This window comes from Siphateles boraxobius, unplaced genomic scaffold (genome assembly GCF_051911475.1).
Source record: "Siphateles boraxobius isolate OS27281-9 unplaced genomic scaffold, OSU_SipBor_1 11, whole genome shotgun sequence".
Classification (NCBI taxonomy): Eukaryota; Metazoa; Chordata; class Actinopteri; order Cypriniformes; family Leuciscidae; genus Siphateles; species Siphateles boraxobius.
The window spans coordinates 5,297,353-5,313,735 of NW_027508711.1; the positions used below are offsets into that span (position 1 = coordinate 5,297,353).

At 36.3% G+C, this 16,383-nt stretch overlaps 4 protein-coding genes across 4 annotated transcripts in view; 2 read left to right on the forward strand and 2 right to left on the reverse strand.

Moving 5' to 3' along the window:
* Positions 1 to 1,156: 1,156 nt before the first annotated feature.
* On the reverse strand, positions 1,157 to 3,942 carry LOC143700006 (uncharacterized). The gene is made up of 7 exons (XM_077194328.1): positions 3,628 to 3,942; positions 3,402 to 3,513; positions 3,067 to 3,179; positions 2,881 to 2,980; positions 2,466 to 2,587; positions 2,086 to 2,180; positions 1,157 to 1,654 (listed from the first exon to the last, which is right to left on the reverse strand). The coding sequence occupies exons 1-7, from the start codon at positions 3,716 to 3,718 to the stop codon at positions 1,619 to 1,621; spliced, it is 669 nt and encodes a 222-aa protein (XP_077050443.1). The 5' UTR covers positions 3,719 to 3,942; the 3' UTR covers positions 1,157 to 1,618.
* Positions 3,943 to 4,103: 161 nt separating this feature from the next.
* rpl28 (ribosomal protein L28) lies at positions 4,104 to 6,452 on the forward strand. Its single transcript, XM_077194329.1, has 5 exons — positions 4,104 to 4,195; positions 4,723 to 4,814; positions 5,565 to 5,688; positions 5,954 to 6,072; positions 6,316 to 6,452. The coding sequence occupies exons 2-5, from the start codon at positions 4,731 to 4,733 to the stop codon at positions 6,403 to 6,405; spliced, it is 417 nt and encodes a 138-aa protein (XP_077050444.1). The 5' UTR covers positions 4,104 to 4,195; positions 4,723 to 4,730; the 3' UTR covers positions 6,406 to 6,452.
* A 3,150-nt stretch (positions 6,453 to 9,602) lies between these two features.
* LOC143757240 (uncharacterized) lies at positions 9,603 to 12,535 on the forward strand. Its single transcript, XM_077248219.1, has 3 exons — positions 9,603 to 9,906; positions 10,443 to 10,502; positions 11,836 to 12,535. Exons 1-3 carry the CDS (start codon positions 9,705 to 9,707, stop codon positions 11,970 to 11,972), a joined length of 399 nt encoding a protein of 132 aa, XP_077104334.1. The 5' UTR covers positions 9,603 to 9,704; the 3' UTR covers positions 11,973 to 12,535.
* A 936-nt stretch (positions 12,536 to 13,471) lies between these two features.
* Positions 13,472 to 16,383, reverse strand: part of col27a1a (collagen, type XXVII, alpha 1a) — a 72,913-nt gene continuing 70,001 nt past the window's right edge. Inside the window, exon 61 of the mRNA XM_077194330.1 lies at positions 13,472 to 16,311. Coding sequence (XP_077050445.1) covers positions 16,165 to 16,311 — 147 coding nt within the window. The 3' untranslated portion in view covers positions 13,472 to 16,164. The remainder of the gene's footprint in view (positions 16,312 to 16,383) is intronic.

The following is a 16,383-nucleotide window of genomic DNA, read 5'->3' on the forward strand; positions in this document are numbered from 1 at the left end:
TACTCCTTTTGTAAGCCGATCGAGAGAACATGTAAACACTTGATCGGATTGAAAACCGAAACTAAAAGGACTGCGCATGTGCAATGACGTTGAAATAGCGTAATGACGTATGACGCGCGGAACAAGCTGTTCTTCCTGTTGAATAAAGTGAATATAAATTAGTGTTCCGTCATTAAAAAATTCTCATTTCACTCAGCGTCTGTGAAGTGGAGCAGGACAACGTCCCACCAGTGCTTGTTTCAGATTATCATCCATGGACGACTGGTTTTGGGCGCGTGGTTTTACTGCGTGATCAATAGCAGCACGGCAAAACTGTTCATGCTCATCGTCTCCAAATCATGACCTTAGACGGATAAATATTAAGTCTGCTGTTTAATAGTTATGCGCGAACAGCGGTATATTCGTGCAGTGTGCGCATGTCAAAAAATCAATTCCGATTTGAATCTTGTGACAAAAACGCGCACATCAACCCGATTACTTTATTTATAGTTCATGTAAACACCGTGTTCGGATTCATGAATCGGATTGATTTCATTCCGATTGAACCATGTAAACGCAGTGAGTGAAAGGTTTGGGGTTGGTAAGATTTAAATGTTTTTGAATATTCTCTCATGCTCACCAAAGCTGCATGTATTTGATCAAAATATAGTTAAAAAGAGTAATAATGTGAGCTATTACTACAATGTATTTAATATTTAATTTATTTCTGTGATCAAAGCTGAATTTTCAGCATCATTACTCCAGTCTTCAATGTCACATGATCCTTCAGAAATCATTCTAATATGCTGATTTGCTGCTCAAGAAACATTTCTGATTATTAACAATGTTGAAAACAGTTGTGCTAATTAAACATTTTTCAGGGTTCTTTGATTAATAGAAAGTAAAAAATATATTTAAAATAGAAATCTTTTGTAATATTATAAATGTCTTTACTGTCACTTACAGTCGATTTAAATGAATCCTTGCTGAATAAAAGTAATATTTGTTTTAAAAAAAGCTTAGTGACCCCAAACTTTTAATCGGTACTGTGTTTTTGTGCAATATAGCCTGACAATCTTTTTCTCACCAATAGATCTATCACTAACTAGCTAAAGCAGACAGCAATTTTTAAAAAAAGGACAAACCGACTGACAAACCGACTAACAAAACAATGTACTTAAAAGCATTTCATCATGTCTTTATTATCTGCATGGCTGTAATATTAGTAGAATTTACATGAATCTCATACAAAACTACAGTATGAAACTCTTCATTTTTTTTTTACAGACATATATTATTTTATAGCTGATATATGACACAAATCAACAAAAGAATGTAAATGTGCAGCCGCCCCTGGAATGTCAAAGCCATGAACTAGTGTTTAGTGCAGATGCTCTAGAGTCCAGACACATTTAGCAGAGTTTCTCATGCAGGTTCAGATCCCGCCTGTCTGTTTTCCTTGTCATTCCCCCTTTTTTTTCTTTCATAGTAATTTTATCTTCCCTATTCCTATACATAAAAAGTGGCAAAAATCCTAAAAACAATCCATGAAAAAAAAGAAGTCCATGAAAACATCGTTTTTAAATATACATGTAAAATGTACAGCAAAAGTACAGAGTTCCTCAAGTGATTCCATTCCTCATTCATACATTTGTGTTGGGCTCAAAACCTCCTCCTGTGGACAGAGAAAACTATTATTATTTGTTCAGTCAAGGAAACTCCTTAAGAGCTGTTCATTATTTACCAGCTTAAAAAGCTTAAAGGGATAGTTCACCAGTTGATGGACCCCATTGACATCGATACGATTTTTTTTCTTCTCCATACTATAGAAGTCAATGGGGTCCATCAACTGCTTGATTACAGACATTCTTCAAAATATCTTCTTTTGTGTTCAACAGAAGAAACTCATACAGGTTTTGAACAACTTGAGGGTGAGTAAATGACAGAATTTTCATTTTTAGGTAAACTATCCCTTTAAAAGTTCTGTAACTCAAAGCTGTGGTTGTGACTGTGAGCAATATTACAGCTTAAAAGCACAAACGCATCCTTCGACAGGGAGTACATGAACTACAGCCCTGAATGTGTGTGTATATTTGGTTGAAGTACCAGTGCACTTTTTGCTCTCTGAACTGCAACTTCCAACATGCTCCGGTCAGACAGAATCTGTCGCAGAGTTCCAGAATCCATTTCCAGTAGCATCCCTGCACACAATTGCACATTAATACATATCACAGTGTGCACAAAAACACTTGCTACGTCCGAAATGGCATACTGCCTCGTAGTAAATAGTAAAGTGATATTGAAGTGACCATTGAAGTAGTAGGTCATCCGAGTACTTTTCGCCAACTGCTATTTGAATATGTATTCGGACATACTACTCTGTCGGCGTACTGTTTTTCGTATACTGTATAGTAGGGAAGTATTTGATTTCGGACGCAGAATCTCTCAATTAAGAACCCTGTATTCAAATGAGCTTGATAACTCACCTGTGATGTCAGCACAGTGGACGGGGTCTAACTGATGCACAAAACTGAAAAGCGTCTCGCCAATGGATTCCACTTCCTCTCGGTCTGAGCTGTCACTCACGTCCGTCGCCTCGTCACCCTGCCTACGCCGCAGATAGAGGACATTCTGTTTCTAGCATATTTTAAACTTTCCTGTAATATTTTTATGGTAATTCTTGCCAGTATAACATGAGTTTGTCAAACACTAATAATAAGGCCATCATTCAGAATTGAATTGAGAATAATCAGTGGGGACTTTTTTCACGTTTGTTGGAGGTTTTGGAATTGCAGTTTCTCATTACAATTCAAGATTCTGTAATTCATTCGAATTTCTAACTCATGAACTGAATTCTGAAATCTGCTCGACACTGATAATAAAAAATCCAAAGGCACCTACTCCTGCAGGGTTTTCAAGGCAATCTTGACCCGTTCCTCGAGGAGCACATGATCCGACAGCAGCTGAACTACCGCCTCCTTCTTCTGCTCCAATAACATGCCTGCACAGTTGCCATGGCAATGTTACTATTGTAACAGACTTTAATTTCCCTCATTTGGTGTTTTTTTGCAGTGTCAATAAATGTACCAGTTATTTTCTGTGTATGTCCAGTGTTGTAGAGGTCAATGAGGTCATACAGCTGTTCACCCAGAGAGTCGGAGGACACAGACCCCGCATCATCAGTGTGAGACACAGGTTCACTAGGAAGAGAATACGACAGAGGTTAAGCACTTAATATGTACTGTACCTAATATGTGAAAAAGTATGTATATGCTACATTGTTGCCGTGATGTCACAACATTGTATGCTTAATATAATGTGATTTGTATCCATCCATCACTGTGCATTTTAAGTTCCATTTTTTTGTGTGTGTGTAAAAAAATCTGCTTGTTATATTGTCAAGTGGCAGTACTTTGTGATACCTGTGGTCAGATGATGTGAGAGCAGTCAGTGCTCTTTCCAATGCTTTATTCAGCAGAGCTTCATCATACAACATCTGAGCCACGACAGAAACAGGCAACTCCAGCAGCATACCTGCATGACATGACTAACGTTAAAGTTAAACCACTATGATAGATAGATAGATAGATAGATAGATAGATAGATAGATAGATAGATAGATAGATAGATAGATAGATTCTGTATCACCTGTAAGTTTGGGTGTCATCTCAGTGTGTTTAGGATAAATCAGATCATACAGTTTCTCTCCCAGAGTCTCCTGATCTTCATCATTCTCCATCACTGCAGCATTGGCTGATGAGGATTAACTGGTTATTTAATCTTTCGTAAAATAATCTAATCAGTCTGGGCTCCGCTGTCATTTACGTTGTTTAACTATCCTCAAATAATAGTCACAATAATGTATTTGCAGAGCTGGGTTGTTGTGGTTGTTAGAAAACGCATGAAAATGACGAGGAGCACACAAATCGAGTGACGTACTCAAACTGCATCACCCGCGTTTGCGCGCTTGATGTTCATCCGCACTGTCCATCAAACATATAGTTCTGTTTAAAATATTTTTTTTAAAGAAAGGTTTTTGAAAACGTTTACTAAAACCTTTTAAATACACCTGAAATACATTATTTTGTCATTTACTACACTCGGAATCGAATGTAAGTGACTAAATTACTAATCGCTCGTATAGGCGTAAGAAATTACGTAAGAACCGCCGGAACTGGAACTCATTCCTTTCCTTCTCTCTTCCTCTGCTGAAAAGGTAACGTGGTCGCCGTGTGTTACTTTTCAAAGCTCGATTAAACACTATATAACGCACATTTCAGCATTAAATGTTCATATAAGGTCATCGAATATGTTATAAGCTCCTTGTGATCTGTAACATTCGGTGTAGAGAAAATAAAGAGGAAGATATTTCATTATAAACTCTACAGACGTTGCTTAGCGAGGCCTGCACTGAGACAAGCACTGCACCGCTAAACATGTTAAATGTCAGCATCGACTGATAATAAATAAAATAAAAAATTCTCTCTCTCAAATTGAACGTTATCTGTTTTAAGTATCCTGTGGTGGCTGTTTGTGCCATTGCTGTTTTGCAGCTCTGTAGTTTCATTAGAGGGTTGCGTTCTGATAGTATTACAGGCTCAAATTGTGTGTCTGTATAATATGTGTGTGCGTGTGTAATATTTTTTAAATTATTTTGTTTTATTATAGGATGTAAGGTTATGTGGTTTTGTAGATGTCCAATTGTAGAACGTTTCTTATTATTTGTTGCCTTTTTTAATTCAGGAGTCACTATGGCATCGTCCCACCTGCAGTGGATGGTCATCAGGAACACCTCCAGTTTCCTTATCAAGAGGAACAAACAGACGTACAGCACTGTAAGTCACAGCAGTTCAGCTACACACTGCTGATGTGAAAGGCCTTGAGGGATTGTTCACCCTAAAAATGAAAATTCACTTCCTCTCATGTTCCAAACCCTTAAATATTAACCCAAAAATATAAATCTCTAACATGTGTTTAGAAGAGCACCACAATACATGTGTGTTGACACAATATGAGATGTTGCGTGAACTTGCATTGGAGATTAATATTTTGAAAATAAAGTGGTAAATGAATGCCGGTTTAGAGATTATGCTGGTTTAGAGAATGGATGCCGGATTAGAGATTAGTTTAGAAATTTGTTTCCCCCCTATCCTTTCATTTGTAGTTGTAATCTAGTGTGTCTGATTTTGCCTTAGGGTTTTTCCATCTCTAAAATGTCTTAATATCGCCTTGTGCTGCTGTGATCCAGCATATCAAATTAACATGAGTATGAAAACTGACAGTTTTGACAATGCGTAAACTGAAGTGTAATTTACTGGCCTGCCACAATATTTTGTTTATTGCTTAGGGATGAGGAATCCCGTAACCGGTCTATCTTGGAATTGGTGTAATTGTACTATCTTATACAGTTTGCACAAATACCTTGATAAAATAAATTGATAAGCTTAATTATTGGCATTTTTGTCTCTGCTGTCTGTGACTGTCCGAACACTTCTATAGTTTTCCTGCTGAACATTTCCAGTGTTTTTTGTTATACATTTATAATTCTGATTTCTAATCTTGCATACTCTTTCTCTCATGGTCAGGAACCAAATAACCTAAAAGCCAGGAATTCTTTCCGCTTCAATGGTCTCATTCATAAGAAGACTGTTGGCATCGAGCCGGCCGCTGATGGCAAAGGTGTGGTCGTCGTCCTGAAGAAACGTGCAGGTGAGTGAGGCTCCGCTATTTTTTGACAAAAGGTGATGGACAACCTTTTTTTCAGGGATCCAACTTTTAAATGCCCAGTAAATGAGTTTTTTTTATTAGAATTGTTTAGATGCTAGTTGTTTGTATGATAATGCAGTTGCATCAAGATATTTGTTTTGGAATTAGATTCTGTAGGTCTCAATGTAATGTGATTTATCTGGAATAAAACATTCATCCTTTTAAACATCTGCTGGCGTACTTTTAAGAAGCTTACCTGTGTTTTCAGGTCAGCGTAAACCTTCCACCTCATACGAGAAGATCACCATCAACAAGAACTCTCGCGCCACCCTCGCCAGCGTGAGGAACATCATCCGCAAAAATAAATACAGGAGAGACCTGCGCATGGTGAGTTTACACGGCCAAACAAAGGCATGAAGGATTTACCATGAATTTTACAGTTTTAATTTAGCCATTTGTAATTGGACACAATTTGCTTTGGTAAAATATTTTGAACTTTTATTTTGGTTTTTATATGTAATGCACAAGAGCTCCACAGTAGATGCAGTATGTTTTGAACTCAAGCAGATTCAAGTATGGAATGAATGCACTTCAGTTGTCCAGTGTACTGATGCTGTCTGTGTCCTCCAGGCGGCTGTGAGACGCGTGAGCGCCATCCTGAGGAGTCAGAAGCCTGTGGTGGTGAAGAAGAAGCGCGCCAGGGCTCCCAAGAGTTCATAAATTGTTGCATTTACAGCTTCTGACTTAATAAAATGCTTTTGGTCAAACTTTCTTTACCTGCAGATCTCATTTTTAAATGGTCTACACTCTCAAAACATTAATCTCCCAAACTTCACTTCACTTGTGAAGCAAGGTTGGATATTCTACAGTTATTCACTGTCACTTGTGGTCTAACAAGGCATTTCATGAAGAGAAAAGGTGGCTTAAAGTTTTCTTGGTTTACGGTATTGGATTAAAAGCAGATTGAATAATGGATTAGCAGGATTTTCCCCATTAAATCAACACTTAATGTCATACTTAAAATGTCAAGGTAATGAAGCATTAAACCACAGTTTTTCTGACTGCCATTACTTTAAAAATATATATATATTAATAGTACTTAGTGGTAGTACCATCCACTAACATTCCTGTTCATCTCAGTTCATGCTACAAAATGTGTTTCCATGCATCGTAGTGCCTCTTTCTTTACATGGTGTAAATAATCCTGCATGGCCAAATTTAAGTATAAAATAGATGTGCATGCATCCGAGATGTCCTGTTAGTGGCCTTGTTTTCCAATTGTATTTGTCTGTGGTAATATTTAAGACAAACCATGTGCAAATTCATAAGTTAAAACCATAGTTTTTTTTTTTCTATTTAAAACTGCAGTGAACCAAAGACCGTCTTTAAACCTGTTTGAAATCACTGGTGTTTCTGACGTCACAAAATACTTCGTAACCAATCACGTTAACGAGTGGATCTCTGAGCTGCTGTGAGTGGAGGCGGGGCTAATTTACATATTTATAGAACCGTGTATACTAAACGAGGCAACGTTTAAATATGCAATTTTGGTGATCACAGATGTTTTAAGGGATACAATTATTGACAACAGGGGGACATAATCTTGCTCTGCTGCAGCTCTCATATCTCATTTGCTTGGAATAGCAAATGAGTGTATAGTGTTATTTATATTCTAATAAAGTATTTATTAATATTGAATTAGCATTTCTTTTTAGAATTTCAGTTTTCGTGTTAATTTTAGTTTGTTTTAATTGTGTTTTTTCATTTTTTCCGATATTTCTACAGCCTATTGCTTGTTAGTACGGAGCCCCTAAAGGGACGTGGTGGTGAAAAAAAAATCAGGATGGGAGAATTAAAAAAAAAATCTTTTGCGTTCCCTCGCAAAACTTTTGCGTTCCCCCGAGAAACTTTGCGTTCCCTCGCAAAGATATTTGCGTTCCCACGCAAAAGTTTTGCGTTCCCTCGCAAAGTTATTTGCGTTCCCACGCAAAACCTGTTGTGAGCTCGGACAGACACTTTTTGTTTAATGTCCTGCTGGCAGTGCTTCAGAGCTCCGTACGTTACTGGAGCGTTTCATAGTGTTTGAACTTGGACTCAAATATAAAGAAATGGGGTCCGTGCTTAACTCAAGGAACTTCCCGGATCAACATTCTTGAGCTAAACGTTATTAAAACACAAACGACACCTATTTACAATCACTGTAACCTAGACAACGAGCTACAACCCAATTTTCCTCAAAACGAGCTTTATAATATAGGCTAAATGGATCTTTATGTGCAGGCGGCTGAGAGACAAGTCAAGGGACCATCTGCAAAGTGCAATATAACCCAACAAACGACTACAGCATCAACTCATATTCAAAAATACAAAAATAGTCAATAACTTCAGTGTTACAAACTGTAGTGCCACCCAATTCAGCTTACACATCAATGGTGACCCACTGGTCATACTACACTGCTTTTGCACATTTTATATTATGAAAAATATTCAATAACTCCACTGTAACACACCAAATGTAGTTCACACATCACTGCTCTAATATTGGTTATACAACACTTTGTCTTCCAAATGCATAACTGTAGATGTAACTCTTTTATCCAAAGGAAGAGCAAGAACTCATAAGAATGTAACATTCTTATGAGTTCTTGCTCTTCCCTGGGAATCGAACCTATGACCTTGGTATTGCATGCACCATCGCTCTACTGTTTGAGTTACAGGAAAGCTAGTATGGGAAGTAATTGCACATAAAAAATAAGTAGGCCTATTATTTACACAAAATTATATTGGTACTGTGCGCAGCTAGTTACAATCATAGCTTATGCATTATATTTTCTTACTGAATTTCGATGGCATTACACATAACAGTGTGAAGTTATTGATTTTATTTCATAAAAAATCATAACAACTATGCTTTTTTAAAATCAAACTAAGTATTGTAGTATAACCAGCAGGAGAGTGGTGATGTGTGAACTGAATTTGGCCACAATGTCATAGTGAAGCTATAGAATATGTTTAATAATATAAAATGTGAAGATGGGTTTGGGATTTGAACTTTGCAGACGGCCCCTCATTTGGACTTGTCTCTCAATCGGCTGTTTAGAGATAAAATTATATTATGAGGAGAATTAGCTCGTTTTCTAGGTTCCTGTGATTGTAAATAGGTGTCGTTTGTGTTTTAACAACGTTTAGCTCAAGAATATTGATCCGGGAATTTCGAATAGCCTATTTGAATATTGCCAGCATTTTATATTTGAGTCCAAGTTCAAACACTATGAAATGCTCCATTAACGTACGGAGGTCTGAAGCGGAACATTAAACAGGAAGTGTCTGTCCGAGCTCACAACAGGGTTTGCGTGGGAACGCAAATATCTTTGCGAGGGAACGCAAAAGATTAAAAAAAAAAATTCTCCCATCCTAAATTTTTTTCAAACCACCACGTCCCTTTAGGGGCTCCGTATGTTTGTTTTATTGTAAGGCAACATTTCTAAATTTTCAGTTTTTCTTTCAGTTTATGCTTTTCATCTATCGTTTACATTTTATTTCGCTTGTCTTTGTTTAATTTACTCAAGAAACAGTTTGTTAACATTTTAGTTAACTATAATGACAACACTTGTGAGCTGTTTTGGACGGCTCTTTTTTTTTTGGTCATTCAGAATGAGTTAATGGTTTTTGGTTAAACTCTTTAAATCAAACTCTTGCTAAACCGTAAACCCACAAACAGTCTGTGGTTCTCGCTGGGTTTATGTGGTAAAACTGCAGTGCAGCTGGAGTGTTTTATCGTGTTGCATCAGGATAATCTATGAGCGCGTTCATGAGTTCACTTAATGATTGAATTGATCTGGATAAAGTAGATCTCTCTCTCTCTCTCTCTCTCTCTCTCTCTCCGTTTCACTCTGCATTAGACTGTCAGATGAGTGTGTGAGAGCAGCGCGTCCCTCCGCCAGCAGAAGCTCTACAGCGAGTGTTTGAGTGAAGATGTCGTTGTGAGGACAACAGGTGTGTGTGAGTGTGTATTGAGGATGCATCGCTCGCGGGCTCTGCGCTGCGTGTGTGTTTGTGTGCTGCTGCTGCTGCTGCTGCTGTCCGTGTGTTGTCGAGCGTTTGAGCTTCAGGACACCATCCACGCACTGATCGAGGAGAACATCCACCTCCACGACCAGCTGGAGAACCTGACGCGAGCCCTGAGAGAGCTGAGGCAGCTCCTGTTCCAGCACAGCGACGGTGGTTACTCTTTACCCCTGCCTTTATCACCCTGAGGCCTGTTTCACAGAGAGGGTTTAGATTAAGCCACGATTAGGCCTTAGTTTAATTAAGTATCTTTAATAGACGTGCCTTAGAAAAACATTATAAAAAAAACATTACTGGTGTTTATCTTGAGACAAAACAATGACACTGACTTATTTTAAGGTATGTCAGTGCAAGTCGCTTTCAGTTAAAACAGCTCAAACATGCATTTAAATCTGGGACTATGGTTTAAGCCTTGTATGTGATTAACATTTTGTCATTACTCACCCTCAAATTTTTGCAAACTTGTATGAATTTCTGTCTTCTGCTGAACTCAAAAGAAGATATTTGGAAGAGTTGAAGGAAGAAACTCAAATACATGTTTGGAACAACTGAAGGGTAGCCTAAATGATGACAGAATCATACATTTTGGGTGAACTATCCATTAAGCGCAGTAATGATGTTAAAAGTGAAATTTTGCTTATTAAGAAGTGTTTTTTTGTTTTGTTTTGTTTTTTGCTGGTTTACCTCAGATCACACTCATGAACATGATGAGGAACTTCCGCATCTCTGGGAGGAATGGTCGCAACACAGTGAGTTTCTCACTCATTCGTGTCCTGAAATAGGCTACGTTTAATAACCTGCATTCAAATAAACAAAAAAGTGTTTTGGCCCTTCTTTTGCTCTGTGCTAGCATGCCCATATCGACTGATTGTGTAATGGCGGAAACAGGACACTGCTCATCAATAATGGCACATGCACTTCATATGACCATATGGGTGGGAATTATTGATTTACAGATGAAAACCCCTAAATAATCATAGCTATAGACTCAGGCAGATACAGACAGACTATCATACAAAAGTTTGGTGTCATAAAGAATTTTTGAAAGAAATTAATACTTTTTCAGCAAGGATGCATAAAATGGATCAAAAAGTACAGAAAAGACATTTATGTTACAAAAGATTTAAATGTTAATTAAATGCTGTTCTTTTAACCTTTCAATTCTATTTCTTTCTTATTTCCACAAAAAATATGAAGCAGCACAACTGTTTTCCACATTGATCATGAAAACAAATGTTTGCTGAAAATACAGCTTTGATCAAATAATCGAATAAATTACATTATAAAATGCATTTAAATATAAAAGTTATTTTAAATTGTAATAATAATGTGTATTTATAATGTGAGAAAAAATGCTTTATGTTATTAAAAACCTACTGATTCCAAAATGAAATAATTGAATTATTTGTAATTGTACTAAAGTCCGATCTGTGTAATATTTACTGTAAGTGTCAGTGAAGCTGCTAGCGCCCCCAGTGGAGATCGAAGGTCAAATCAAGCGCATTACATTATAAGGTAGTATTCAGCGCAGGGTTCTTTTGTACTTTTGAGACTTTATAAACATAATCATTTATTCTGGTCTTCTATTCTTACAGAAAAGGTTAATATGTTCCACAGTAGCTTATAACTACTTTTATTACATAAAATATTACATAATAAATATTTGCGCTGTCATCAAGTCTAGAAACAGGTGTAATAGAGAAGATTAAGGACTTCCAGCAACATCATTGTTTAAAAGCATTAGATCTCTTACACTGCAGCTTTAAACTCAGACTTTAGATTTGACATGAAACAATCCCAGTTTAGTTCACTTTGCTACCGGGATACAGAAACGGAGTTAGTACACTACATTGTTGTCACAGAAAAACACAAATTCTATGCGAAGAGGTCGTTTGACCCAAATTTGTGTGAACATTTGTATGCAGGTCTAATACATCCCTGTTATCAATTAGCTATCAGTGTTATTTTTAGTATTATTTTTGTCTATAAAGTTTGATTATTATTTTAAAATAGTGTTTTACTCAACAATAACAGTACTGTCAGTTCTGCAGTAATTTGTGTGTGTGTGCGTGTGTGTTGCAGGCGTCACACCTGAGACACACCTGCTGTTGGAGCGCGCTCTGTGTGGACATGACCTCCATGGCTCCGCCCCCTGTAGTTCAGGACACACCCCCTTTATTTTGATCACTTTCGTCATTCTTGCACACTTTCTTTTATGAAGCATGTGTGTGAGTTTTATGGTGCTTATGTGAGTCTCTTCAACTACATTTGACATCATTCAGAGCAGGTAAATCTCAAACATTGACCGATAGATACTTCAGTATTTGTCAATCTTGGTGAAATTGATTGAAAATAGGAATATTGATAATCAAATTTTGAGTAAAGCAACAGAGTAGTTTATCAGGCGTGGTTTATTTTAAATTGATATCCAAGACAATTCAGAACAGCACTAAAACAATTATACATGTGATGACTGTTTATTCACCCTAGAACATTCTATTCTTGCCAAATAATACTTCAAAAAATAAAAACAATAAACTTGAAAATGTAATCAATGTAATGCTTATTGTCATTGTATTGTATTTGTTCTAACCTAAAATATTCCAGTAAAGTGTATGAACGCCATCAGGTTAAAAACTACTAATAATGATCTAGTTGTATGAAGGACAAGATGTTTTCTTTAATGCAACTAATATTTTTAACTCAAATTTCTGCAGTTACTCGTTGAAGCACTGCAATTTCTACTGTAATCATATTCATTTGTATTAAAACCTGAACAATGAACAGCAATTACTGTAAATCAAGATTAAAATACTAAATAAAGATTTGTATTTAAATAACCTTTTGGTAATGTTGGCTGTTTTTAATAAATTAACAGAAATTATCACTTGTTGTGAAATCTTTTTCCTTTCAAGTTCCGTGATCAAATTTTATTTTGCACTGTCTTAAATTATCAACGTGGATGATTAAGTCATTTAAACTTAAATTACAGTAAACTGACTTAAAAAATTTGTTGAATTTGTTGAATTGTGTATAACATAAAAAAAGTTGAAAATTGCTAAAGCAATTTTCCTTTTTTAACTGAAAAACGTTAAAGCAATGTAAAAACGTATGTCGTCATAACGTATTGATCTTTTTTTACAGTGTATCATTGAGATCTACTCTCATAGTTTTTAATTTAAATTTGCTATTTTGTTTTCATTTCACCTTTATAGTATTTTTGTTATGTGGTTTTTTCATATTTGTTTTCTTAATTTGTAGGTAACACTTTACAATACAGTTTAATTTAGCTAACATGAACTAGATTGAACAATACTTATTAATTAATCTTTAATGTTAATTTCAACATTTACTAATACATTTTTAATATCCGAAATTGTATCTGTTAACATTAGTTAATGCACTGGGAACTAAAATTAACATAGACATTTTTATTAACTAACATTTTATTAACATTACGTAAAGTGTTGTGTCTATATAGTTTTCATTCATTTGTATTTTTTTAGTTATTTTAACTGATAAAATAGGCCTAGCGTTTATTGTTTAAGCAACAATATATATGGTTTAAGTTTCACTTAGCTATAATAACTTGAGAATCTAAAGGTTATCGCATATGGAAAATAAAGATCTCTTTTTTTAGCCTAAATCAAGTGCAATGATTAGAGCTATAATGTCAGTATTGTTTTTTATTAATCAAACGAAAAGTTCAAACGCAGGCTTTGGTGTAAGAACATCTTTATTGGGTAAGCATTAATTCCAATTCAGAATCCACATATTATGTAACCAAGTACGGAAAACTGACACAAAGTACAACACTGAGCGAAAGGGAGGACGTGTTCAGAGAGAGAGAGAAAGAGAGAGAGATAACTGATTATGAATTTGACAGAGTTGAGTTTACTGAGCCTTGAATTTGAGAGTTGAATTTTCACAAACAGAAACTGCAGAGCGATGAGGTAATCAGAATTCCAACATTCTGACATGGAATGTTCACATGTTTTAAAAATTCATCTTAGAACCTTAGAAATAAAATAGAACACAGTCCTGGTACAGTACGACTTTAGATTATTATTATTATAATTATAGACAAAAAATAAACAGGATAGAAAAATAAAAACAGATTGAAAAAGCAATATATTGTTCTCTGGAACCCCAAATTTACACATAAAATAAATCTATCAACCGTAAGAGCAGTTGGCATTACGGATAATTAAGTTATCTGGAGAGAAACTCTGTCACAACAGAGAATTTGGTTAAAAAAGCGCGTTTGTAAAATTAAATAACATTAAATTAGCAAAAGGGACTCACTGTATACATCAAAGCCGGCAGAATTATACACACGGTCATGAAGAATAAAGGAACAAAAAGCGTCAAAATGCAGTTTCCTTGTTTTAGGGAACGCAACATATCGTTCACGAGACTACGACCATTATTTGCATATGATAATATACACTTTCTGAACCGTATATCTACTGAAATGTTTTCCCTTACAAAAGGCTTTAGTTGATGTTTGAGCTGGTGAGGTGAAAGTACAAAACTGTTCTGTAACCACAGAGGAAAGCACGAGCTTATCGCATAATGCATTCAACATGCTGCAAACGCACATCCAGATTAAACATGTATTAAATGACTTTTCTGAGCACCTTTAAAGTACACAATATTCACACTAACATCATAATTCAGAGTAACACGGGCACTAAACAAAAGCATCGACATCGAAGATCCACTTTTAAAACAGCTCCAAAATAGCACCATTGTTACCGAGACAAACCTTTAAGGCCCATTCACACTAAAAACGATAACTCTATCGATAACTATAAGCGCGCGCTGCTATGTGTCCTCTGCCGCTTTAAATGATCGCGGTCTTAAGGCAGAATGGATTCTGATTGCCTGTCAATGTTTTTCTCGTTCATCAGCTGAAGAAAAGAAAAATGATTTTCGAACGATTTTTCAACGATTTTATTGTTATCGTCGTTGGTGTGAATGGGCCTTTGATGAGTGAATCTCAGGAAACCTGTTAAGAACATGTCCAGGTCATATTTTACCCAGAAATGAAAAGAAAGCAATAAACTGCCGATATTTTGAGCTCAGAGTACGTTTTTGTCAAAAGGTTTTTCTTTTGTTCTCTCCTTGAAACTGCACAAAAAAATAAAAATTTTTTTTTTGCATAATCAAATTAAAGTTTGAGGCCCAATTTTTGCATAGTGACAATTATTTTATGACAACTGAACTTTTTTTTTTTACTCATTAATGTAATGTTTCCGCAATTCAACATTTCCGTAATGATCATCATCAAAGCAAATAATAGCTTACGAATTACAAAAGCAAATACAAAAAGATGAATTATTTCCATGTGCATTATGGTAAAAAAAAAAGATGTCCGTAAAAATGAGCTTGTCACAAAAATGCCACAATGCAAATATTAATAATATGCTTTCTTTTTCATTTTGGTTGAAATATGACCCTGGCGTGTTCTCATGAGGGATTCACTCTTATTAACTCCTTCAAACAAAACACACCCATTTTCATTGAGAAACGCCCCCTTAAAGGGTGTGTCTGCAAGTTTGATTGAAGCATACACCTTCACTCGTTTACTGATCCTTCACACACACACACACACACACACACACACACACACACACACACACACACACACACACACACACACACACACACACACACACACACACACACACACACACACACACACACACACACACACACACACACACATCGCTGTCTGCTGTAGTGTTAAAATGGCACAAATGAATGGCAACATCCCTGACAAACCTTCCTTATTGAGATGCACACTTAATATATAATCAATTATCCTTTTTTCTTCGTTTTCCTATTGCACTTCAGCTTTTTTTTACACGTGACAAAATTAATATATAAAAGATCATATAAACAATAAGTGTATATGTACATATAATACCTCTCAATGATCTTAATTCATCTCTTCAATAAACTTGATTCTTATTATAAAAGTACAAGTATTATAATAACTTATTATTATTATTATTAATTTGAAAGAGCAACTAAAAGAAAACGAGCACCGAAGAAACAGGCTGAGAAAGAAGAGAGAAGAAGAAGAGAGAAAGACAGAGACAGCGGGTTTAGCAGTTTCTCCGGCCCCGGATGTCCTGAGTTTTTGTCCCTGCAAGATGATAGGCTTGTTTTTTAGAGGAATCAAATCTGATTGGACATCCATGGCTGGTAGGGGCGGGATTTCCTTTAGACTGTGGGAGTCTCTAATGCTGTCACCCAAAGCCCCGCCCACACCACCTCTTTCTGTTTCTGCAGTCCAATCAGTGGCTGAATACTGAAGGGGGCGGGATGTGGGTGGGTCAGTGTATGTTTGAGGAGCGCACACACACTCACAATCTCACACACACACACACACACACACACACACTATAGAAAGCACACAGGTCCGACTTCTAGGTGAAAGCGTGATGATGGCGTTGTCTTTGGTAGGTTGCTAATGCGTATGACAGGAAGTAAGGTGGGGTCCGACACCCGGAACAGGAAGTCAGCATGTTGCCAGCGCCCGTTCAGTTGCTATGCAATAAAAAAAAACACAATCAGTGATGCATCATGCATGCAAAAGTTTATCAAGTTCATGACTAAAGT